Below are 24,593 nucleotides of genomic sequence, written 5' to 3' on the forward strand. Positions count from 1 at the left end.
AACAGAGCCACCAACTCTCACGGTTTCACCGTGTGACACACGCCTTTTCATGTTTTCCCACGCTCACACGCCACACAACCAATATCTCACGGCAAAATAAAAGTCTGAGGTGCGTTCGTTCCTTTTCAAACTCCCCGACAATAGATGGCGCTAAGGAACGCATCTGTAAACGTATTCGCTACATAGACATCTCGCGCATTTCTCGTCGTTGTCGCACCACCCAGCGGAAAAGATTGCTCTTTTTTCCCGGAGAGAAACGACAGAGTTAAGACACGCCCCCTTTGTTGCGGTGCAATTATTCACTCTGCGTTTGGTGTGGACACCCTTTTTTTGTCGCAATTAAACGGTAGACGCAATGCTCATTTTTGGTTGGTGTGAACACACATTACACGTAACAGAATGATCCCCGTGTCCTCTGCACACTGAGGCCTGCAGTGTGTTAATGGAGCGGATCGGTACTCGTATCGCCTCATGCATGAAGCCCACAGATCGTTGTTGTGACTGGAGAAGTCGGATCGGTGCATCCTGAGCACAGAAATGGTATTACTGTAATTACTTTGATGATGCATGGTGTGTTTCTCCAGCAGACAATAACTCCAGTCCAATATTCACTCTGCCTTTGGTCTCCACCAACTCCTCCAGAGGAATATCTGCTGAACACTCCCCTACATTCACCAGCTAATCGCTAACTTTGTCTGTCATTTGGTGAGTTGTTGTGTTTTTAGTTTTTGAAAGATTTAAAACATTGAGCTAAAAGATGCAAAACTGCGAAAACAGATTTTCTTTAGGAGACTTAAAGTAAATTGATGCGTTCAGATGACAGTTTAAAACCATAATGTGCCTCCAGTTAGTTAGCTGTAAGACATAACGTCACATCGTGCTTTCAGGTGATTTCATCTCAACGTCAAGGGCATCGTCTTTCTACCGACGGCGTGAAATTACACAGACATGCACATTAACCTGCCCCTCCCCCACCGCGGTCGCCATCTGAATGCATAAATTAAACAGCTGTTAGAACTAGAAATCTAATCACGGTCCAGATCCCCCCGGGATCAGAGCAGTGTTTTTCCACCAAAAAAACCCAGTCAGCTTTGTCCCGTCGTCCTTCTGCGACTGAGCGGATGAAGAAGAGAGCGACGCCTTGGTGACACGAAGCGCTCTGTTCACATCCGTTCCACGCACCTCTCGGGACTTACAGAAAGAGTCTTTAAACAAGGATGACAAAAAGTATTTCACCTCAAAATAAACCTCCTCATCTTCATGGAGGACGACCCAACTCCCCTAAATTATAGCTTAAAGAAGAGCATGCACCCACTTTTAATCATTTAGTTATAAAATACTTGAATCACAAAGCACTGAAAGTGGACACAAGTTTGATTTTAGTTGTTGTTTTGTTTGTGAACGGGGAGTTGGGTGCAACGTTCGATTGCCGTTGGACATTCAAGATTCCCACGTTGTCGAGTGTGATGAAGTGAAATCCTGTTAAAAGACGATTTTCATTCATTCAGTCCAAGGTCTCTCTGACTTTGAGAAGGAATTCATCTGTCGAGGAAGTATTCTGCACACAAAACCGCCTTTTTACCCCCACTTTTGCATGAATTCCTCCCACAATGTTATGCCCCTCGCTTGATGCTGCAGCTAGGGCTTCTTGTCTGCATATGATTGGCTGCTGGTGCTGCTGGTGCTGGTGGTGTTGGGGAAGTCTGGGTACACCAGGAAGCCGGTGAAGGTGATGTACTTGGCGTGGTTGCTGTACGCCCCGAAGCCGTCCCGCTGGTGGGAGTAGAGCCAGACGGTGTCGCCCGGCTTCAGCGACAGCATCAGGCTCTGGCTCTGCAGCGCCTTCTCACCCTGGCTGTCGTCATAGATCATCGCCTGCACCTCCAGGTGGTTCTTCATCAGCTTGACTGATAGCGTTTTCTGCGGCAGCTTACCTACATTGAAGGAGAAGTAGTAGGCGCCGGCAACGCGGCACGTGAACAGCCCCTCCGTCACGTTGAAGTCCCCACCAATGTTGACGAATGCCGCGTCGAAGCCGACTGGCTGGTGTTGCGGCAGGCCCGCTTGGTCAACACCTACGATGCTCTGGGTGCGTCCCACTGAGAAGGCAGATCTCCGCTCATTCTCTTCTTCTTCTTCCTTGTTGTCGTCGTCATCTTCTTCTTCTTCCTCGCGATGCGGCAGCTCCTCCTCCTCCGCCTCGCTTGCTCTAAACTTGGTGTGCTCGGTGGCCTGCTCGTCCTGCTGGGGCTGCTGGGCCGAGTGCTGGTGGTTCTGCTGGTGGTGTGTCTGGAAGCCGTAGGTATCCGGGTACACAAGGTAGCCGTTGAAGGTGGTGTAGTGTCCGGTGTTGCTGTAGAGCGCATAGCGAGGGTCTCCGTGGAGGCGGAGCCAGACAGTGTCGCCGAAATCCAGCTGCAGCATGACGCTTTGACTCTGCACCTGAGGGTTGAGAACACGATGGCTTCGTTACACCACATTTACATCGACGCACAATTCAATCCGATCTGCTCGTCATTCAACCAGAACCCCAAAGACGTTTCCCCATTTATTTTATTAACTCTGTGGATTGTTGATTTTCATGACCATAGTACAGTCCTACACCTCTCTGGCAAGAAGTAGAGGTATTTCATAATTTATTTGTTAATAAAAATTCAAAAACAATTGAATCTATGCATGGAATATTTCTCCAGGGACCTGTTCCTTATGTGTGGTTTAACAAAGTCGGTCAAATGTCCTATTATCCAGCTTAACCTAACGAGATGATTGACTAAAGGATATGTCAGTTACACGAAGGTGGATCCTCCCTCAAACGGTCTCGTTCATTCTAACCAGACATCATCCCTCAGGATAATGCGCGCTCCACTTCAAAAGGGAGAAAAGTCGAACGCCAAATTCATGATGTTCTCTTTCTACAATGGCAAATAAACTCAGAGAAAGAGCGTCTCTTTTATCTGCTGAGGGGCAGAAGATGATCACGACTACATATGATGAATTTAAATGCATAATCATGGCAAAGTTGTTCGCATTCAAAGCGTAGCGAATATTTGCAACACTTCCTGTTGTAAATGCTGCTTAACGCCGCCCCTGCTGGTCGGGCTGGAGTCAAATAAGCATTACAAAATATCAGACAAGTAAACGTGTCAGTGTTGAAAAAAATTATCGCCTGATTTTAAGTGCCTCATCACCCAAATCAATTAGATCATATTTATTTAAATGTGCCTGCTGGCTGATCCTGAACCAACCTTCCTCTCCTCTCCGGCATTCTCCTCGTACACAATGGCTTGCACCTCGTTCCTGTTCTTCATCAGCATCACCGACAGGTCCTTGTGTGGAAACTTCCCCACCGTGAAGGAGAAGTAGTACGCACCCGCAACGCGGCAGCGGAACAGGCCGGCCTTGGGGTCGAAGTCTCCGCCAATGTTGACGTAAACGGCGTCGAAGGTCACGGTCATCTTGGGCCCGCCTTCCATGCTGTTGGTGCGCGCGACCGAGAACGCCGAGCGCAGCTCCAGGTCGTCCACCAGCCGGGCGAAGCCCAGCGCGCCGCCGGCGTGGCTCAGACACAGCAGGCCAATCAGAGCGCCCGCGGGGAGCAGCATCGTAGCTGCAGGAAAAAAAAGAAAGAAGATTTGTTACATATACAGATTTTAAAGTCTGAGTGCGAAGAAAAGGAAGATTGAGTTCTGAGAAAATAGCTCAGATTGAAGGCTCCATTGCTACAACATCTAAAATCAGCGGCAGCAGGCCAACAGAGGTCCACCCACCTTGAGCCACAAAAAAATATACATATACATATTTATATATATATATATACACATATATAATTATTCATTATACAAATTCTAATAATATTATATATTTGTGTTTTTGAGCTATGGAATATTCCCAGTTATATTTTTAAAATAGGATATCTGCGCTAAATATCTGCTTTTCCTCTCAGCTGTGCACGTGCTGGGGCCAGATCCATTTGTCCCAAGAAAGACGGGTCTAATAAGCAGTTTAGCCAATATAAATATAAAAGAGTGACATACAATTAATCCAATCAGCATCCTGAAAAACATCCACAGAGGGGCCATTCTCCTTTGGACCGATTAGTTATGCTGCTTTTGGTGTGAACACACTTTTTCTCGCCACATGTCTAGAAAAATGTCGACGCATGTCGAGAAAATGTTTGACGCGTTCGGTGTGAATACACCATTAGAATCATGAAGCACTTGTTGGAAAAATGAAGAAAACACAAGAACATATGGATAACTCCATCAAGCTACTCAACGAGTATGGAAGGAAAAATGTTTTAGAGAATCATGTTGTCATGGCCATATACATAGATAAAAGAGAGTGTTTTATCCACGCTTCCACTTTCAGTCTGGGGGCAGTCAATATATATAAATTTAATGAGTAGTTGTACATCTCATTTAAACAGCAGCACCAGCAACGGCTGCACCAACACTTCAGAACACACACACACTTTTGTAATGTTCCTCTGTGCACAGTACATATTTTGGCACTAGGACTTTCAGAACATTTAATAAGAAAACGCATGTTGTTGTAAAGAGCAGTCAGAAGATGCAGCCGTATCACAGACTGCTTAGTTCCTCTGGTGAAGAGGTCTTCAGGGAAAGGCATTTCTGGAGTTACAGTCAATGACCGACCCACTCAGTACGCGGCGCGTTAATACATGTGTGGACAGCATACACCCGACCCGCGGAGTCACGCGCCACCTCAACGAGCATGGAGGGAGGTCACAAGAAGACTGACGTGGACCGACACACCAGAGTGGAGTTCCCCGCCAAGCAATGCTCAATTACGCAGCGCCCGGCGTGAGCCGGCACTCACTTCCATTGCGCCACAGAGTTTCAGAGACCCTCTGACTCGCACGTGCGTTAGACTCCTTCGTCCATGTTTCAAGACGGGTCGGCAACCCGACCCGTCTTGCAGGTTGCTGACATTGCCGCAGAACCCTGACACACTTTACATGGGTCGATCCCTGCCTCGGTGACGTGGTTGAGGCGCACTGAGGAAAGTGCACCCCAGTCGACAGTCGCGCCAAGAGCAGGAGGGCCGCATCCCTCCTTGGCAGTGAGAGAAGGCACCGCATGCACAAAATCCACAGCCCCAGGAAGCGGCTTTCCTTCTGACACCCAGGTATGTTTCTCTTGTGCAGAGGCTGCCTGTGACCACTAGTACTGTTAGGAGGGGTCTCAGGACCAGGACTGTGAGGAAGTGGTCTCAGGAGGTTAATGACGCCCTGCATGACTGCTTCAATTCTTAAAATAATCGTTAATTGCAGATACTTCTATACAACCAGAAGAGTCACCCCTGGTGGTCAGTAGAGAGAATGCAGCTTTAACACATGAAGCATAGACTTCTATACAACCACAGGAGTCGCCCCCTGGTGGTCAGGAGAGAGAATGCAGAACACATGAAGCGTTGGCTGCTGCCTCTAAGTACGTCCTCTCTAATTGATAGAACATTTAAGCCAAAGTGATAATAGATGTACTACTCCATGTGTTGCAGTAGCAATGCATCACCACCAAAGCCCTGACGTTATTTACTCTTGTATGTTTATACCAAATCAACCTCTTTTAAATGGAAAGTAATTCTAGCGGTTAATTGTGTTTAGGCACTGAGGCGCAACTGATCGCTTTTGTGTGATTACTTGTGGTGCTGCAGCAGCAGCAGGAGGAGGAAGTGGGAGAGGAGGAGGAGGAGGAGGAGGAATCAATTCTGGTATTGCAAAAGATGCTGCAGTGCCAGCTCAGCTCAGATAATATAAATACTTATCGTATCTGAAATGCATGAAGAAGACGACACCGCCGACAATGGAGCCGTTAGGTGTTGTCGTATAATAGCAGCTTGCACTGAAGAGTAGTGTTTGTTTGTCTGTGTAATGGCAGCAGTTTCAACTCGTCATGTTGACAGACGACTCCTTAGAGACTTTGATGCTTCAGGTTCAAATAGCAATGAAACAATAGATCAAACAAACCTCTATCATAATGAGCACCCATGGGAGTTGAGCAACAGAGACGAACGGAGCAGAAAAGACTGCAGCAGAATAATTGCATGCGCACAAAAAAACTATTGATATCTATATATGTGTTTGTAGTATGTTAGGCATCTTTAAAAATTGGACTCGTCACTTCTTCTTTACTCGAATGTATCATTATGATTATCAGGGTGTCTTTAGGGTGTGAATGTTAGACGGGCTAAAAGTCCTTTACAAGAACAGTGGCCTTGTCTCCACTGTCCTCTGTCCTCCTATCCTCTTTGCTCCTATCCTCTGTCTTCTGTCCTCCTATCCTCTATCCTCATATTCTCTGTCCTCCCTCGATCCTCTGTCCTCCATCCTCCTATCCTCTGTCCTCTATCCTCCTGTGCTCTATCCTCCTGTCCTTTGTTCTCTGTCTTCTGTCCTCTATCATATGTCCTCCTATTCTCTATCCTCTGTTCTCTGTACTTAATCCTCTATCCTCCTATCCTCTATCTTCTGTCCTCTGTCTTCTGTCCTCCTATCCTGTGAGTTTCACATAAAAGCTCTCTTTTTCTGGTCAATTGAGAGTATTATTGAACCCACAAATGTGACGCTCCAGATACTTATTAGAAAACGTTCAATAAATGTTCACTGCTATGCCGATGATACTCAATTATATCCATAGATTAAGCCAGATGAAATCCACAAGGTCGTTAAACTTCAGGCGTGTCTTACAGACATAAAGATCTGGATGATCTGGACTTTCTGCTGCTGAACTCTAATAAGACCGATGTCATTTTACTCGACCCACAACACCTTAGAAATGAATCAATTATCTAATCAAATATTTTCTCTGGATGGTATTGCTTTGGCATCCACAACCACCGTAAGGAATCTTGAATTTGTATTTGACCAGGATCTGTCCTTTGGTCTACATATGAAACAAATTTCAAGGATTGCCTTTTTTCACCTACGTAATATTTAAAAATTCAGGCATATCCTGTCTCAAAATCATGCAGAAACAATAATCCACGCATTTGTTACTTCAAGACTAGATTACTGTGACTCCTTATTATCAGGCTGCTGCGGTAAGGGCCTTGGGTCTCCTCGGTTGATCCAAAATGCTGCAGCTTGTGTATTAACAAGTACTAGAAAGAGAGATCATATTACTCCTTTTTTAGCTGCTCTCCAGTGCCATCCTGTAAGATTAAGACTTATTTTAAAAATCCTCCTCCTCACCTATAAAGCCTTAACTGGTAATGCACCATTATATCTTAAGGATCTTATAGTACCATACTACCCCGCTAAAGAGTTACGTTCATTGTATACAGGGTTACTTGTAGTTCCCAGTGTTTAAAAAAAATAGGTTGGGGGCTACAGCCTTTAGTTAACAAGCGCCTCTTCTGTGGACACAGTCACCTCATTTAAGGAGACTTAAGACTTTCCTCTTTGATAGAGCTTATAGTTAGGGCCGGCTAATGTTTGCCCTGCTTCAGCCCCTAGATATGCTGCTATTGGCTTAGACTGCTGGGGGTCATCGTGTGTACACTGAGCTCCTACTCTCCTCTTCTCTTCTTCTTGTCGTATACGGTAGTATAATGCGGCTGCACATATACCCGGGGTACATACGGAAGTGACGTTGTTGCATGTAATGGCGAGACACGGTGACACAATAAAACCAACTGAGCAAACTAAGAAGACTCTATTGCCTTACTTTACTCTTCTTTCTCTCATTTCTAATGCCCTTTCCCCTCTTCTTTTTCTCCTTCTGGATAAATTATCGTCTCTTCAATGCACATTACTAACTCTACTCCTTTTCAGGAGCCTCTGTGCTTCCTCGCCTCAAGTTTCCATGGATTGTGGCTGTCTGGAACCGGTCCTGCATGCTACGATGGACTATGGCTGTCTGCCCTGCCATGGATCAATGCTGTGTCTGGAGCAAGTTCCGCCTCTGTGGCCCTGGCCCTGCTGATGCCCCTCCTCTCTGTCCTCCTGTCCTCTATCCTCTGTCCTTTGTCCTCATATCCTATCCTCTGTCTTCTGTCCTCTATCATCTGTCCTCCTATCCTCTCTCCACTGTCCTCCTGTCTTCTGTCCTCATGTCCTCTGTACTCCTGTGCTCTGTCCTTTGTCCTCCTGTCCTCTATCCTCTGTCCTCCTACCCTGTGTCACCCTGTCCTTTGTCCTCCTTTAATTAAATTTGCTTTTAGATCCAGTTCACTTATTTATTTTTAATTTTGTTTTTCTGACAGTTTGTGTGTGTGTGTTTGCCACATATGACGTGACGGGTGAAGGTCAGATGCAATGTCTGCTGGGAAAAACTCAACCTCGAACGTTGAGAGTCAATCCAGGACTGCAGGATTGTGTCTCTTTTTATACTTTAAGAAGTGTTCAGATCCTTTACTCAAATAAAAGTCAGTCTACAAATCTAACTTGAACAAAACAAAATCACCGGAGAAGCCCTCACTTTGAGAAAGAGCACGCACGTGTCATGTGATTGGAAGAACCAATCAATCAATACACAAACTAGAGATTAAAACTCATAATTACAATGTTAACTGAGGGAATAAATAAAGAGAGAAGTAGAGTTCTATAGACTTCTATACAACCAGAGGAGTCGCCCCCAATGGTCAGGAGGGAGAATGGAGCTTTAACACATGAAGCAAATACTTTTATTCAACCACAGGAGTCGGCCCCTGGTGGTCAGTAGAGAGAATGCAGCTTCAACACATGAAGCACTTCAGGAGGTTACCGGCTTAAGGCTAAATTATACTTCTGCAACTCCAACTCCGGCTGGCCACGCAGTCGGATTGACGGACTCGTTTTGATTTTTAGTTCCCCTGCGTTTTCCATACGCCAGACCAGCAGGTGGCGCAACAACCGTAGTCGACATGCACACCGACGTTCACAGATATCTCCCTCCAGGAATTCACCTCCATGTGCGTGTCCTTATACTCCGCCAGACGGGTTTTATAAATGCTCATATTTGTGGAACTCTTCAGCCAAACGTTCTTTAACAAGATCCATTGTTTGTGTTTCTCCTATGGCTTTTAAAAACAGCGCTATTATGCTATGAAACCGGAAATGAGAGACTCAGAAAGGATGCGGTTATCGGACCAATCACAGCCTTCCGGGCTGCGTGCGGCTCGCCTCGCTTTGACGGATAGTCAGAAATTTGGGGTGACGCACGCAAGCACGCAAAATGGCCGATTTGACCACGCATGGTCGGCCATGCGTGTCTTGCGTGCTTGCGTCTCTGCGTAAAACCCGAGTATAAATCAGCCTTTATTGTAAACATTCACTATTGTTTGGCAGTGACTCCTGATATATTTCTGCACGTGGCCTCACAATCATAACAAGTTGTCTCTCTGTTCTCAGTGGCCTTGAACTCCAGCCGGGTGATTATATCAGTCATCAAACGCTGTCGTCTGATCTCAGAATCAGAATCTGTAGCTGACTGAGAATGTCAAACACTGTCATCATCACAGTCGGCTCAGGTCCTCCAAGAAAAGAAAGGTTGAACACACCATCAGCATTTGTGTGGGTGTTTTTTTAGGCAGTACAAACCTGCCGGTTGAACCCCCTTCAGTCTCCGAAAGGTTGGCCTATCGAGGATTTCCAAACCAGCCTCATTTTTCAGATTGACCTTCATGCATTTTTCAAAGTGAACGAGGGATCGTCCTTCAAGCTTCATCTATTACTTTTTAAATCAAAGTTAAAATGGAAAAAGAGGAGGAGAGAGAGGGCGAGGGAGAAGAAGAGGAAGAGAGGGTGAGAGAAAGAGAGAGAGGAAGAGAGAAAGAGTAGGTGGGGGAGAGAGAGGGTGAGAAAGAGAGGGAAAGAAATCGAGAAAGAGAGGGTAGGGGAGAGAGAGAGGAAGAGAGAAGGAGAGAGAGACAAACGGAGAGGATAAAGTGTGAAGGTGTGGGAAGTTGTTATGCTGAATTGCTGTTATTTATTTTGGAGTGGATGTACAGTAAACGTGTGTCTATGTGTGTGTGTGTGGTCTAAATATGTTTGTTGTGTGGGTGGGAATGTGTGTAGCTGCGTAGGTTGCTTTAGAAGAAGAAATGTGTGTATGTTCATGCTGAATTGCGATTTTGAGTTTAGAAATTGTGTGTGTGTGCAATGTGTATGCGCGTGTGTGTATGTGTTTGTGTGTGTGTGTGCTTGTGTGTGTGTATATGTGTGTGTGTGTGTCTGTGCATGTGTGTCTGTGTTTGTGTGTGTGTGCTTGTGTATGTGTCTGTGTATGTTTGTGTTTGTGTGCTTGTCTGTGTGTGTATGTGTCTCTGTGTGTGCGTGTGTGTGTGCTTGTTTGCGTGTGTGTAAGCGTGTGTGTATGTGTGTGTGGTGTGTGTAAGCGTGCATGTTTGTGTGTGTATGTGTGGAAGAGTAAAGTTTGTTTTGAATTAATCGCAGCGCTCACAAAGGCCTTCATGCTTCACAAACGAAACGCAGTGAGAGGAAGCAAGAAGACGACGAGTGAAACCAACATATGACCTGCAGAGGAGGATGTGTAGTTATCTGTTCACTCATATCTCACTTTGCAGTCCTGGTAATAATATTTACATTATTATAGATCATTACATTATTTTATGCATTGTAAATAAATACGTGAAATAGCCTATAATCCCATATAAATATTTAAATAAATGATGATCAGAGGTTTAGTCACCCAGACGCCCTGCAGGTGTCGCCCTCTCAGTCTCTCTCCTTCCTGTGGATTCTATGGATGTGCACACGTTTATTTAGTTGTTCCCCTCCAGATATTCGTTTTTCATGTCAACATAACCAGCTTGTGCTCTGATAAGGAGCCAATAATGGAATGAGTTTCCTGGAGTGGATGTTTCACTATTGGCGTGATCCAAGTGTGTAAAACCATCTCTCTGGCCCCCCCTATCCTAACCCCTACCCATCCCCTCCATCAGATCAAAGCCACACAGAGAGAACTATTGTTTCGTTGTACAGTCGAGCACAGTTTCCTGCACTGAAGCCAAAATAACAAACACTCAGTGCACATATGCATGACCTCACGCACGCATGGACACACAAACACACAGACGCACCCACAAATATTATAATTTGGGCAGAAAATCTCCTCCTGTGCTATCATTCCCTGCTGCCCATTAAATAAAGCTGCAATGCTCTCAGAAAGCTCAACTTATGTAGTCGGTGTGTTTTTAATCTTTGCACAGACATTTGTTCCCTGTCTTTATGCTAAGCTAAGCTAAAACACCACAAGCTCCATAACTGATCCACAAATAAGAGATTCAAATCCATCCTCTCATCTCATCCAAGAGACAAATTGCTCTATAAGGAAGCTCATTTATTTGTATTTAAATCTGACTCAAATGAGTAAAGTTATTAATACTATAACCTGAATCACACAGAAGGTTTCCCAAGCTTTCACGTCCACATGACATCCTCCTACATCCTCCCTGTACATGTCCGGCTCCCAATATGCCCATGAAAGCATGTTTAGCCGAACACAAAAGGATGAAACATCTTTTTGCTTCATACGCTCAGACAGACCATCCATTGTGGAGCTCCAGCTCAAGGCCAACTACCCCATCTCCCAACAACAAAGAAGGCTTCCTCTCCGACTGCCATCTAATGTAAAAGCGCCTTTTGAATATAACTTTTTGTTCGAATTACTGCACACAGCCTTGAAAGCCTCTCAGACACAAAAGCAGCTTGATCATTCCTCCGCATGACGTCCACCAGGAGGATCATGCGCCTGTGAGTGCCCATGCAGCTCTGTGTCCGTCCACGCTTCGTCTCTCATTCTGCTGCAGCTAACGTCCTGATATTTGTGGCTGCATGCTCAAGGACTTGTTGTTGTTGTTGTTGTTGTTGTAGTTGTTGTAGGGTTCACTCACACTTTCTTAAAACAGCTGTTTGTTGCCCGGCTCATGTTTTGGATTACAGCGTAAGCTAGGAGAAAGCTCGAAGGTGTCCGTGCTCAATGCCCCAAACGAACTGTGAAGAATCAGAAAGACGACGAGTGTACTCGGCAAACATGCCACAAACCAACCTCCATAATTCCAACTCCTGAATAAACTACGCTCGAGCCAAGTTCATTCTCTCCAAACCAGTTATTAAATACGTCTGATTAAGCTTAACCGTTAAATGTAAACTTGGCTACTGCTAGAGACTAGTGAGTCAACGTAGCGGAGCATTTAGCAGCGCCAGAGACCAATATTTCAGGAGTTTGTGGAGACCAAAACAGGAGTTGGTGGAGACCAAAACCAGAGGTAAAAAAGGGAGAGTATTGGATTCCCACTGTGACGACGACGATGAATCGTCTCGATGACGACAATTCATTAGATGTAAGCAAACAGGAAAGATTACTTTGCTCCGAACCTGCTAAATGAGCAACTGTTTGTAACAAGCAACAACTTAAAAAGTGTTGCACACTGACCATATATAAAATATACATGTTCAGTGTTTTATGCTTCCTCAAAGTGGCAAAAATTTTAAAGTAGGTGTTGCAGGGTTTTAAAAGCTATACGAAGCAGCATGATCCATCAATTTCCTCAAATTTAAAGCTGTAACTTTAATAACCCCATAGTTGTTGTATCCTTTCAGATCTGATGTTCAGCACAACAGGACCGAGGGAAACTCTGCTCACTCCGCTCTCCCTAAACCTTGTTCCTCCCCTCCACCACCCGCCTCATGGGCGTGTTTTGAACTTATTTTTCCAGAATGCATGTCAGCAAGTTCTCATCTGACCTTAATTCATGTTGTACAGTTAAAACGGAAAGTGTTGTGATAGCAACAGTAACGAGAGAAAGAGAGAAAGAAATGAAAAAAAGGTGAAGGAAATGTTCAGAGTATTCTCCTTGTATTCAAACACAAGAAATATGGACATGTGTGCTTCAAGTTGGAAAATTGCACATGCATTGCATTCTGTATGATAGTCTGGTTTGGTCTGGTTTTTATCATTTCTATCAATAAATATTCAGACAAAGATGGAACAAAACCTAGCTGGTTAACCGAAGATATGTGGAAGAGAAAATGAACGTGAACAGGTCTGTTCTTGGTCTCCATTAGGTCAGGGGTCAGCAACCTTTCCTATCCAAAGAGCCATTTTGCCTTTTTTTTCCACCAAAATAAATTTGTCTGGAGCCGCAAAAGCTATTTGATATCATAGTTTGTAAAGTTTTATATATAGACATATTGTATATACAAAAACTATATTTTGTTGTATTAATGAAATTATAGAACAAGAATGAAGACAATACTTGATATTGTATCGCTATTTTACCTGTTAATAACTATCAAACTCTTATACAAATAAGTCATGTGTCAGCCTACATTGAGGTCACTTAAAAAGACAAGCATGCAGAAGGTGAACCCTCTCTATATCTGTGGCTAATATAGTAGAGCAGCGGTTCCCAAACTCAAGAATGCCGCAGCCCAATGCCCACCCAAACCTTTAATCACAACTTTGATCAAAACATAAACAAGGAATGATTAAATCACCTTAAGAATTTAATCGATTAAAAATGTATTAACCGACAATGTACGTTTTGTATTCCATTTTTCCAAAGCTCATATATATTTACTTTAATACTACGAGAGGGCGCCCCATTTGACATTGTTTTTTTCACGTCACTTAACTGTACTGAGAAGACCGGACCCGACGGGGGCTGTTCCCGTCCCGAACCCCGGTGCGACGCGGGCCGTTACCGGCACCTTCGGGCAAGCGGTCTTCAGACCGGCCCCGGGCCGTTACCGGCACACCAGCCTCACACCAGCGGCCAAGCGGTCTTCACACTGTACCCGTTACCGACCTCACACCGCCCCTTTTCTTTTCCTCCGCAGAGTTTAGAAATTCAAATATACTTAAATTCAGCGGAAAAGCAAGAAAACAATTGGCCACAGCGGTTGGGATCTGCCTCTCCTCTTTATTGAGGAATTCACAAAGATTGTCAAAGGACTTGTAGTTGTTCTGAACTACTCTTCTGTCACACCACGAGCTTCCGTATTGTGGCTTCTATCTTACTGTGGACATGAAACATGGTCACTGCTTTTCCTTGGAGGGATAGATTGAGTCCATTTAATAACCCGAAAATGTTGGCCAAATACGCCAACTTACAAAGCCACTTGATGTCACAAAATTGGTCTGATAGTTCAAACCAGGAGTTCACAAAAAATGTCCTGCTGTCATGGTCCTGCTGTGCTCCTCTCCCCTTCTGTTATCCTGCCTGTTTTCCTGTTGCTTCCAGTTTGCCCTGTGTGGGTGTGTCTGCCTGGGCGTGGCCTTCCCTTCCTGCTGCCAATTTACCAACACACCTGCAACCCGTTTCCCTCATCAACCTCACAGTATATTACCCCAGTTTTCGCTCCACTCGTTGCCAGATCGTCAGTTAACACACCCGGAATGACTGCCGCGGTCTCTTTGGCTTTCAGTATTGTTTTGTGTGTAACTTGTGCTTTCCCAGCCTCTCAGCTCCCCGGAACTCTCTGGAGGAACTGCGCAGCCTTCTGCCTACCAGCCCGCAGAGGACGCCTGCAAAATTTCTACTTCTATCTGGCTTGAAAATAAATAGCATTGCCTATCACTCCTGCTACTTGTGGTTGCTTTTGGGTCCAGCCTTGCATTACCATGACATGCGCAGTTCAAAATGTCGGGTTAGCACCTTACCACGTGAAAGCCACCGGACTTCAGTGTGCAGGAGAAGCTGCCGGTGGTCGCTTCCCATCTCAGCGCATAATATGGCAAACAGGCGTGATTGCAGTGGATGACTTTTGATGAAATTTACTGTTCTCACTGCTTCATCCAAAACCGTCTTTAATTCCACAGGCATCGTCTTTGTTGCCAGTAAAAAAGTAACACGTAATTGAAATCATAAATATTTTTATATTAATTTCAAACTTTTTAAAATTTAAATTTAAAAATGTTTTTATTTATAAATGACCTCTCGCGGCCCACCAGTAGGATGTGGCCCACACTTTGGGAATCGCTGTAGTAAAGCATTCATCCTTTAACCAGGTAGCAAGTTCAAGTTTGTTTTTTTTAAGTCTCAGGGAGATGCAACAGAAGAGCTAAAGAGCTGAACTTGAAACTAGAGATTGAGACATAAACTCCTGTTTACAATGTTTACCGAGGGACTACATCAAGAGAGAAGTAGAATCATTCATAGACTTCTCAACAACCAGAGGAGTTGCCCCCTGGTGGTCAGGAGAGAGACTGCAGCTGTAACGCATGAAGCATAGACTTCTATACAACCAGAGGAGTCACCCATGGTGGTCTGTAGAGAGAATGCAGCTTTAACACATGAAGCATAGACTTCTACACAACCGGTCATTTTCTATAGACTTCTATGGTGTGATGGACATTAGAGCCTCCATGATTACATCCTGAGAGCTGATTGTTTCCGTGGATGTATCTGCACACGACTAAACGCCAACTGCTACTATTAGTATTATTAGTCAAATTACTATTACTATTACCCATATCATATTTTATTATTCTACTTTATTCACTGCTGCTTTTATAAGTAGAATGGTCAGTAGAGAGAATGCAGGTTTTAACACATGAAGCTTTAGCTTTACTTGGCCAAACCTGAGGTTGCCATCTGTATTCTACAATTAAACTTTATTTATTTATGTATTTCAGGTTGAATATTAAAGTTGATATAGTTCATTACATTGTGAGAAGAAAACATACAACCCCCGTCTTCCATAGCGGATTTAGAGCACAAAACCAGTTCTTCCTTTTTACGTCCTCCAATGAATTTGACGCAAAGCACAAAGCAATGAATACAGCTCATGTCTGCATGTGCTTACAGACTAATCCCAGCACATAAAGGTTTATGTAATGATCAATACTGCCCTTCTGTTCTCCGTGAATGTTGGAGGGTGTGACTGATGTTGTGAAGCCGCCTCAGGAGGCAGTACCTGCTGTGAGGGCCGAATCAAAGCTCTGGGTTCTGAGGTAGGGTGGCTATAAAAGTTCACACATCTGAATCTGAAGTTAATGTCATAATGTCACTTTGACTGAGGATATGGACATTAAAGGGCTACGTCTAGTGTTAACAATGTATATCATCTGGAATCTTAACGTTCTGGGGACTGAGGTAATTTTCTCGATTTTACATAGTTTCTTAAATTCACTTTTTTTTAAGCACTCGCCTATGATATATACACGTGTTACATCAAAAATTGCAGAACAATCTCAGCTCTCTATATAACGACACACCATTGTCCAAAGGCACAAGTGTAAAGTGATAAAACTTAGGTATTTCCTGAGTGTTCAATGGTTAGTTTCACACAAAATGTCGACAGACATGTGAATCACGGTGGGAGGCGGAGCCCGACACAAAGGCTGAGAGCTCCTGAGAGAGTCTTTAAGGAAGTGAAAGGCTAGCGCCTCCACCAACATTTAAATGTTAGTTTTGTTGTTTTATCGCGAAGATATGAATATATATACAAAACGTAAATATTGTAAAATGCAGATCTACGTTGCGAGTTTCCGAAGTGTTAAAGGCCTGCACACATGGATGGGTTTTCTTCTTCTTAGTGTGAGTATTTTGCGTGGCAATAAATATTGTTTTGATCGTTGCTTTCAAACAAAATTTGCATCACAAAAAAGTGACATTTTACACCTTGACAAATGCAGAGCAGGCCAGATCCACTCCCTCCGTTCTTACCTTTCAAAAATCCAAGACATATGCACTAAGTTAAAAAAAAAGGGGACGTCAATCTCTAGTTTTGCATCTTCTTCAACACAGCATGATGTTCATTTAGTAAATTATGGTCATTTAGAGTCAGACAGACCATAAAGCTGTAATGCTTCAGGGGCGGGGCTACAAGATGATTGACAGGTCACTCCTCAGTTCAAATATGGTAACTTCCATTTATATATATATTATTGTTTATACATATTTTTTTTATTTTGTATGTATCTGTCATCCCTGTTCTTATTTTATTATATTTTATTTTATCTTATTTTATTTTGTGTGTTTATTCCATTTGATGTCTGTAAGTGTGGGACGCTACTATGACAAAAAAAATTCCCCTTGGGGATTAATAAAGTACATATCATATCATCATCTTGGTAGTTGGTCCTCTGGCTGCATGAATCTCTGTTGATGCAGCACAAAATGTCTTTAAGTCCAACCTCACCCACTGTTGTGTTGCTCTCTCCATGTAATCAGCCATGTGTGCAGACCAAAGAGAAGAGGGAGGCTTCTGAGCAGGAGAACTGACAGCAGGCACCTGGAGTCTGAACTAAAATACCTTTTAAAGTTTATATTCATAAATATTTAATCCTTTTTACTTCACAGTGCCTTTTTGAAACCAGGTTTTAGACCTACAAAAGAAAACATATAAAAGGAGCAGTTGAGACATCATCTGGAACAAACTGGGGGAAACAAAAACGGTATTACATTTCGGCTATGTGTCTTTTTTCTGTTGACACGTGGCTCTGCTCCAGACGACATAGAAGCACAGACCCCATTAGTGCTCCTTTCACCAACCAACACTTTCATGGCACTGGGAGCCGGTAAAAGGTGTCATCTGTGTTGGAAAGCCTGACTACTTCAGTTTTAAAATAGAATATCTCTGTTCAGATAAGTGTTTTTGGAGCAGTTTCAGAAATAATTTCTGAAAGCGGGTGTTTTACGACCGAGTTCAGCAATTTCTGCCCTTCTAGAGAAAAACACAGCCCCGGAGTTTTCAAACAAAAATAGCCCGGGAGGCGTTTTCCAAGGTCTTGTGGACTGCTGTTTTTCAGCCTCAAGTTCAGCCTTTTAGCCGTCGCCATCTTGTTTTGTTTTTTTGCAACCAGGAGTGAGGCAAGAGGGTGGAGCTAAGCACAGCTGGAATGATGACTGAATTATTTTTCAGGTGAGCCAAAATGTACAGATAAACTATGAAAAATATTACATTTGTAAAACGAAAACACGGATCATCTGATAGCCTGCTTTATGGTCTGTTTGACTCTAAATGACCATAATTTACTAAATGAACATCATGCTTTATTGAAGAAGACTTGAAACTACAGATTGAGACATAAACTCATGTTTACAATGTTTACTGAGGGAATAAATCAAGAAAGAAGTAGCGTCACATATATAGACTTCTATACAACCAAAGGAGTTGCCCCCTAGTGGTCAGGAGAGAGAATGCAGCTTTAACACATGAAGCATAGACTTCTATAAAACCAGTAGAGTCATTTTTTATAGACTTCCATGGTGTGATTACATCCTGAGAGCTGATTGTTTCCGTGGATGTATCTGGACACAACTAGACGCCCACTGCTACTATTAGTATTATTATTATTAGTCACATTACTATTACTATTATCCATATCATATTTTATTATCATTATTCTACTTTGTCCACTGCTGCTGTTATTAGTAACTGTATTTTTTTTTAAATTTTGGGTTATTAATAGTTTTTGAGAAAAAAAAAACAGATTACTGTCTGAAGATCAGATCCATATGGACGACGTTCATATTCTGCTTCTATATAAAGCACCTCGCACGCACACACACACACACACACACACACACACACACACACACACACACACACACACACAGCTGCCAACGGGATCAATTTAAGGTTTAGCGTCTCGCCCTGAAAACCTGCTGAGTAACGACAAGTCAAGAAGGGAAGTGGATCTGCTTTTTTTTTTTAACGGTTTCTCTCGTTTAAAATAATGGACACCTTATTACGAGTTTGGTTTCTTGCAGAGGGGAGTTACAACACAAAATGCATGTTCACCTCAAACATACATTTATATTTGTGTTTTTGAGCCCACTGGTTTTGACCCTGCGCCCTCTGACCTTGTGTGTTGAGTAACCTCAGGGTTTCAGCGGCTGCAAAGATCCCAAATCTTAAAGTAACAGACTGAGAAAGATCTGCACGCTGATAACTGTCTCTATATACATTCACAAGATTATATTCTTACAAATGTGAATTTTTTAAATATGTAACAAATAAGAAATCCATGTCACTGACTAAAATCTCTGGCGCTGGTGTGACGGGTCCCTTGGGACAAGATATCAAAGAGAGTCGGAGGGGCTGGGGCACGGGGGTTGTTATCTGGATGTGCAGTGACAGACCCCTGCTGCTGTGCGGTCCTTCTCATTAGTCCTTCTTCCTCCTTTCCTCCTCCTCATCCTCCCTCCCTCCTCATCACTTGTCATTGTGCTGTCAGGTGCCTGCTCAATCATGGATTCAGGACCAGTCTGTGGGGACCGGACGGATGAAGACGACGGCGAAGAAGAAGGAATACAAAGAGAAAGAAAGAGAGAGAAAGGAGACGTCCGGGTGTGAGCTTGTCATCTGACGTAAACAACAGAGGAAGATTCATTTATATGAACTCTAATCCGTCCTGTAAACGTCTTCTTTCTCCTCTCACTCACTCTCACCGTGAGACGAGGAGAGAAGCAGAATGAGCAGCGATGGCAGGAAACCAGCAGACATAAGCTCATTGTGTGTCACGTCCAGGACTCAACACACAAATGTGGTTTGGGATTAAAATGTGAGTGTAGACTTTGAGATATGAACGGCAATAAAACATTCATCAGTGTTTTTTCTCTCATTCTGCTTGATAACCAAACAAAGTAGATGGTTGAGACGAGTTCCAGCACAGCAGGACACGTTTCTATGATCCGACACATGTCTTCAGACCGCTTCAGGTTTCATTCTCAGTTCCTCAGAATCAAAGAGCTCCTATTTTAGAGCTGTTATTTTACTTTTACACAGATACTCAACAAGGAGAAATCCTCCGGAGGAGGAACAGACTCATCTAATTTATTTATGGTTAATCCAGAGTGTTTACAGATAACCACTCTTGCATTTTCTGTAGTTCCTCTGATTAACTCAAGGTGGTCATTCAGTACTTAACACACAAATGTTAAATGAGTCTGACTTCAAGCTAAAATGCCAACGCCAGCAAGCTACTTTCTGATGTATAATGTCACCTTTTTACTGTGTCTTCACCAGGCAACAACCTGCGGTTCTGCGATCTTGAAACCTGCATTATCTTTCCTGATCACCAGGGGATGACTCCTAGGGTTGTATAGAGGTCTATGCTTCAAGCATTCTCTCTCCTGACCACCAGGGGGTGACTTCTCTGGTTGTATAGAAGTCTATGCTTCATGGTTTAAAGCTGCATTCTCTTTCCTGACCACCAGGAGGTGACTCTACCGGTTGTATAGAAGTATATGCTTTATGTGTTAAAGCTGCATTCTCTCTCCTGACCACCAGGGGGTGACTCCTCTAGTTGTATAGAAGTCTATAATATTACTCGACTTTTCTCTTGATTTATTCCCTCAGTAAACATTTAGTGAATTCATAATCATTTAGTAAATTATGGTCGAACAGACCATCAAGCAGGGGATGCTTGAGGGCGGGGCTACACGGTGATTGACAGGTTGACACATTCTCCATAAACAGGCACTAAAGACACTGGATACAAAAACAAAGTCACCATCACTGCAATATTCTTATCGAACTCAACATTTTGAGTTGGGAGAATCTAATCAAATACACGGATGTCTGTCTGGTTTTTAAAATGTTACATAGAATGGCACACATAGAAACAGCACACTCTTATTGGCAGACTGACTAGATCTGCTTCTAGAGGTGACTATATCGTTTTAATTAGGTCAAGCTCTTTTAGCAGATCTGCTTTCTCCATTAGGTCAGCAAGCCCATGGAATGATCTACCATTACACATACGAACAATAGAAACATACAAAACATTCAAACATGGACTCAGGGAATGGCTTGTTGCCCATCAGGTGTGCAAGCACTAATGTGCTGTTTGTCCTGCCTGTCAATTCAGAGTAAATGTGTTTTTGTCTTGTTTGGTGTTCATCTATTATGTGCCTCCAGTGTTTTATGTCTTCATCTTGACTTAGTTTTGTGAATTTGTTTTGTGTTTCTTTTTTTATATGTATTTTCAGGCTGCCATTAAAAAAAAATGGCCAGGGACAGCGGATGTAAATTAGCCTCTCTGGCTAACTCTGACGCACTTACAGTATACTGTTGATTAGTATGCATTGTCCCTGTAAAATAAATAAATAAATAAATAAACTTATAGAAGATTTGAAAATACGTTTCTCTCCTGTCCAACATGAAGAGGGATGCCCTGTGTCAATATATATATATATGTATATATATATATATATGTATATATATATATATATATATATATATATATATATGTATATATATATATATATATGTATATATATATATATATATATATATATATATATATATATATGTATATATATATATATATATATATGTATATATATATATATATATATATATATATATATATATATATATATATATATATATATATATATATAGGAGATGGATAAGGGCGGCAACAGACAGATTATCAGGTGACAACTCCATGTGCAACTCTGCAGTTGAGCTGCCATGTTTCTCAGCTCGGGGCTTATTTCACGACCGGCTCATGGCGGTAATCCCAACCTCGGCTTCCTCGCTCACATCGTACTTTTGATTTCACGATCAAGAGGCCCGCCCATCTCGTCTCTCTCTTCCTAACTCTTTGGGAATAGGAACTATTCGCATGTTTCGAATATTCTTTTTACTAAACATGGGGGTGTGCGGCAATTCTTTTTTGCTTTGCTCACAAGCATTTCCGAAGATCAAGCCGCCGTTGTCCTCTGCTGACTCACAGACGGTCGTTCATGTGTCTTGCTCAGAATACCTGGGTTCTACACTCAGGAGCAGAATGCAAGTTTTAAGCTTCACCCTCCCCTTTCAAAGGTTTAGTTACCGTGCAACGTTTACCACATTAAAACATGCACCTGCACAGTGATGTCACTCTACAGTATCCTGTTGTGACCTCTAGAATAACCATCCATCTTTTTCTTGACCGAACCACAGCATTTAGTTTTCGCAATGTGGTATTTTGGAGGGATTTAAAAACACAAAAAATAATTATTGAGTGGTACAATTTTCTTCATATTTAGCACCAAACCTGTTACAAATGGTGTCAACCTCACAGGTCTGATGCTTAACACCTTAAATTCGGGTTAAGAGCCAGGCCTAAGAACAAAAAAAGGTTGTGATTTCAAGGCCCACCTTGGGCAATGGTATTGTATTCTATGGACTCTTAAGTTATACCAATGAGGGTCTTGCACCTTTCATTGCTGCAAAGCCTCCACTATATATTGAGAACATCTCCTCCTAAAAATCCCCCCCCCCCCACCCCCCCGCCCTTTAAGAAAAAGCAAAAACTGGTCTTTAAAGTTGATTTACGTTAAGTCATAACCTGCCTGAGGTCGAGGGAGACTTTTTCTGCGTCGGAGAAAAGAGTCGAACCAGATCTACAAATACAGCATAAAAACAGAGAAAACTTTTTCTCAGCGCAACTCAACTCAACTGTGAACTTAATGGGCCTCAACTGTGGAAGAACACATCAGAAAAGTCTTCCTCTGGAAAAAGTAACACCTGCGAACAGGAGAGTATGATTGTTTCAGGAGATAGAGACTTAGATAAAGCTTCAAGTGCTTTAGTTGAGCTGTAGTGCTTAACAGCTGAGTGGAGGACTCCCCTTTGTTTGTGGTCTGTCACCTGAATCGCCCGGTTTCCTTCGCTACATGTTTGCTGAAAGTGAAGAAACGTTCTTTGCCTTCCCTGCATTCATTTAGAGCATGAATTAAAAAGAGAGGACAGTTTTTGTCACATTCTTCCAAAGACGTCACCCTGGACCGGACTGGAAACACGCTGTGAAAGTTTTGAGACGGAAACGCGGTTGACTCACTGCAGGCCGGGCGGCGATATCTTTTTCATCTTTGGAATCCAGGAGGTCTGGCTGCGAGCCGCAGGTTGACTGACCGTCCATCTCAAAGGGACGGAGTCACAAAGCTCATTCAAATGGTCAAACTCAGGAGCGCTGCTAAAAGAATTAATACAAAGTATACTTCATGCGCGGGGCTTACTGTGATAAACAGGTCGCTAGCGCTCCTCCACATTCTGAATACGGTAACTTCTGTTTATCAGTTGCAAAAAGCAAAGATGGCAATGGCCATATCGCCAAACTGAAGGGATCAAAACATCCGTCCCCAAACCGACAGCTGACGTCACAGCGACTATGTTCACTTTGGATAAACAGCCTTTGCTTTGGACTGCATGAGGAACGCTGAGAACATTCAAACTCTACACACTCTATTCAACAGTAAATCCAAACGCAACCTTCCTCCTCCTTCAGAAAGAACCACCTTCCAATTCCACGGGGGAGGAGTTAGACTTGAGCGTTCCTTGGATTGTCATTAAAATGTGAGGGCGTGCTGCTTTCTCTGCCTTCGGTCTTCAATAAAAGCGGGGCAGCAGCTGCTCGATGCAGCCACACGAACACACAGATGCTGTAAGTAACACAAGCATATGCCCCAACAAATATGTAATCTGCACACACACTCTGAGCCAGATGAGGAATCTGTTGCCCCGCAGCAGCAGCATCTGATGTGGATTAAAGGTACTGCAGACAAAAAGGAGTCGACCTCTCCACCGTGAGAGAAGCCGTCTGGAAGATGAGATGAGATCTCATCACCTCCCTGCTGCCTAAGGGGCGCGGGGGGTTGGGGGCTCCATAGCAGATAATGAAAGATAAATAAACCATATAGGATATCCGTTGCATGCGCTGCAGAATCTACTGTGGCCAAGATATAAGTGTCTGTGCGCAGCTGAACCATGGCATCGCTTCAGCCATCACACATGACATGACAGTGTATATATATATATGTATATATATATATATATATATATATATATATATATATATATTCATATATACATATATATATATATATATATTCATATATACATTTTTTCCTCTGAGGTATCGTTGCTTCTGGAGATAAATAATGCATGCTGCTCAGACACCGCACGACTGCTGAACACACACAGTATCATGCTTTTTTTCTACCACCACACACACAGTCATTGCAATGGGATGAACGAGGCGTGCCTGCACACTCGCAACATGAAAGTTAATCCTTTTCACCTTCACACCTGATGCCATGCAAAAAACAGAGGAGTGCTTAAAAAGAGCTGCAGAAGAAGACAGAGACAAAGACAAAGACAAAGAAAAAGAAGAAGAAGAAGAAGAAGAAGAAGAAGAAGAAGAGTTGTCTCACCTGTATGCGTGTGTGTATGTGAGCTTCTGTCTTGGTTGTATGTGAAGCGCCGAGCTGAAACTTCTGTCTCACCAGCACTGTTGTTGGATCAGCCTCCTCTCCCTCTCTACTCTCGCTCTCTCTCTCTCTCCTCCCTCTCTCTACTCTCTCTCCTCCCTCTCTACTATCACCCCTCCCCTCTCTTGCCCTCTTTGCTCTTTTTTCTTGTTTTTTCATCACTGTGTTTTTTCTCCATCTCCCTCTTTCAGTGTCTTTCTATCAATCTGAAGCTGTTTGTAAACTGCATTATGCACCTCCCCACCCATATATATATATATATATATATATAAATATATATATATATATATATATATATATATATATATATATGTGTGTGTGTGTGTGTGTGTGTGTGTGTGTGTGTGTGTGTGTGTGTAGTATACATGAATATATGCTGAGTGGAGGTTGAGATATAATGAGGTTTTGGAGGTGCA

The 24,593-nt window shown here is 43.0% G+C and overlaps 1 protein-coding gene across 2 annotated transcripts in view; it reads right to left on the reverse strand.

Moving 5' to 3' along the window:
* c1qtnf4 (C1q and TNF related 4) overlaps positions 1-24,272 on the reverse strand; it is a 24,771-nt gene extending 499 nt beyond the window's left edge. The window contains exons 1-3 of one of the 2 annotated variants that reach the window (XM_068578231.1): positions 24,121-24,272; positions 3,246-3,607; positions 1-2,442 (exon numbers count right to left, since the gene is read on the reverse strand). The exon at positions 1-2,442 is cut by the window's left edge and continues 499 nt beyond it. In XM_068578231.1, coding sequence (XP_068434332.1) covers positions 1,639-2,442; positions 3,246-3,602 — 1,161 coding nt within the window. In that variant the 5' untranslated portion in view covers positions 3,603-3,607; positions 24,121-24,272 and the 3' untranslated portion in view covers positions 1-1,638. Of the gene's footprint in view, positions 2,443-3,245; positions 3,608-19,056; positions 19,120-24,120 lie in introns of those variants that run through there. The other variant, XM_068578241.1, reaches the window with a different exon arrangement.
* Positions 24,273-24,593: the final 321 nt, after the last annotated feature.

This window comes from Clinocottus analis, unplaced genomic scaffold (genome assembly GCF_023055335.1).
Source record: "Clinocottus analis isolate CAN_PGR_092001 unplaced genomic scaffold, fCliAna1.0.p SCAF_1, whole genome shotgun sequence".
Taxonomy (NCBI): domain Eukaryota; kingdom Metazoa; phylum Chordata; class Actinopteri; order Perciformes; family Cottidae; genus Clinocottus; species Clinocottus analis.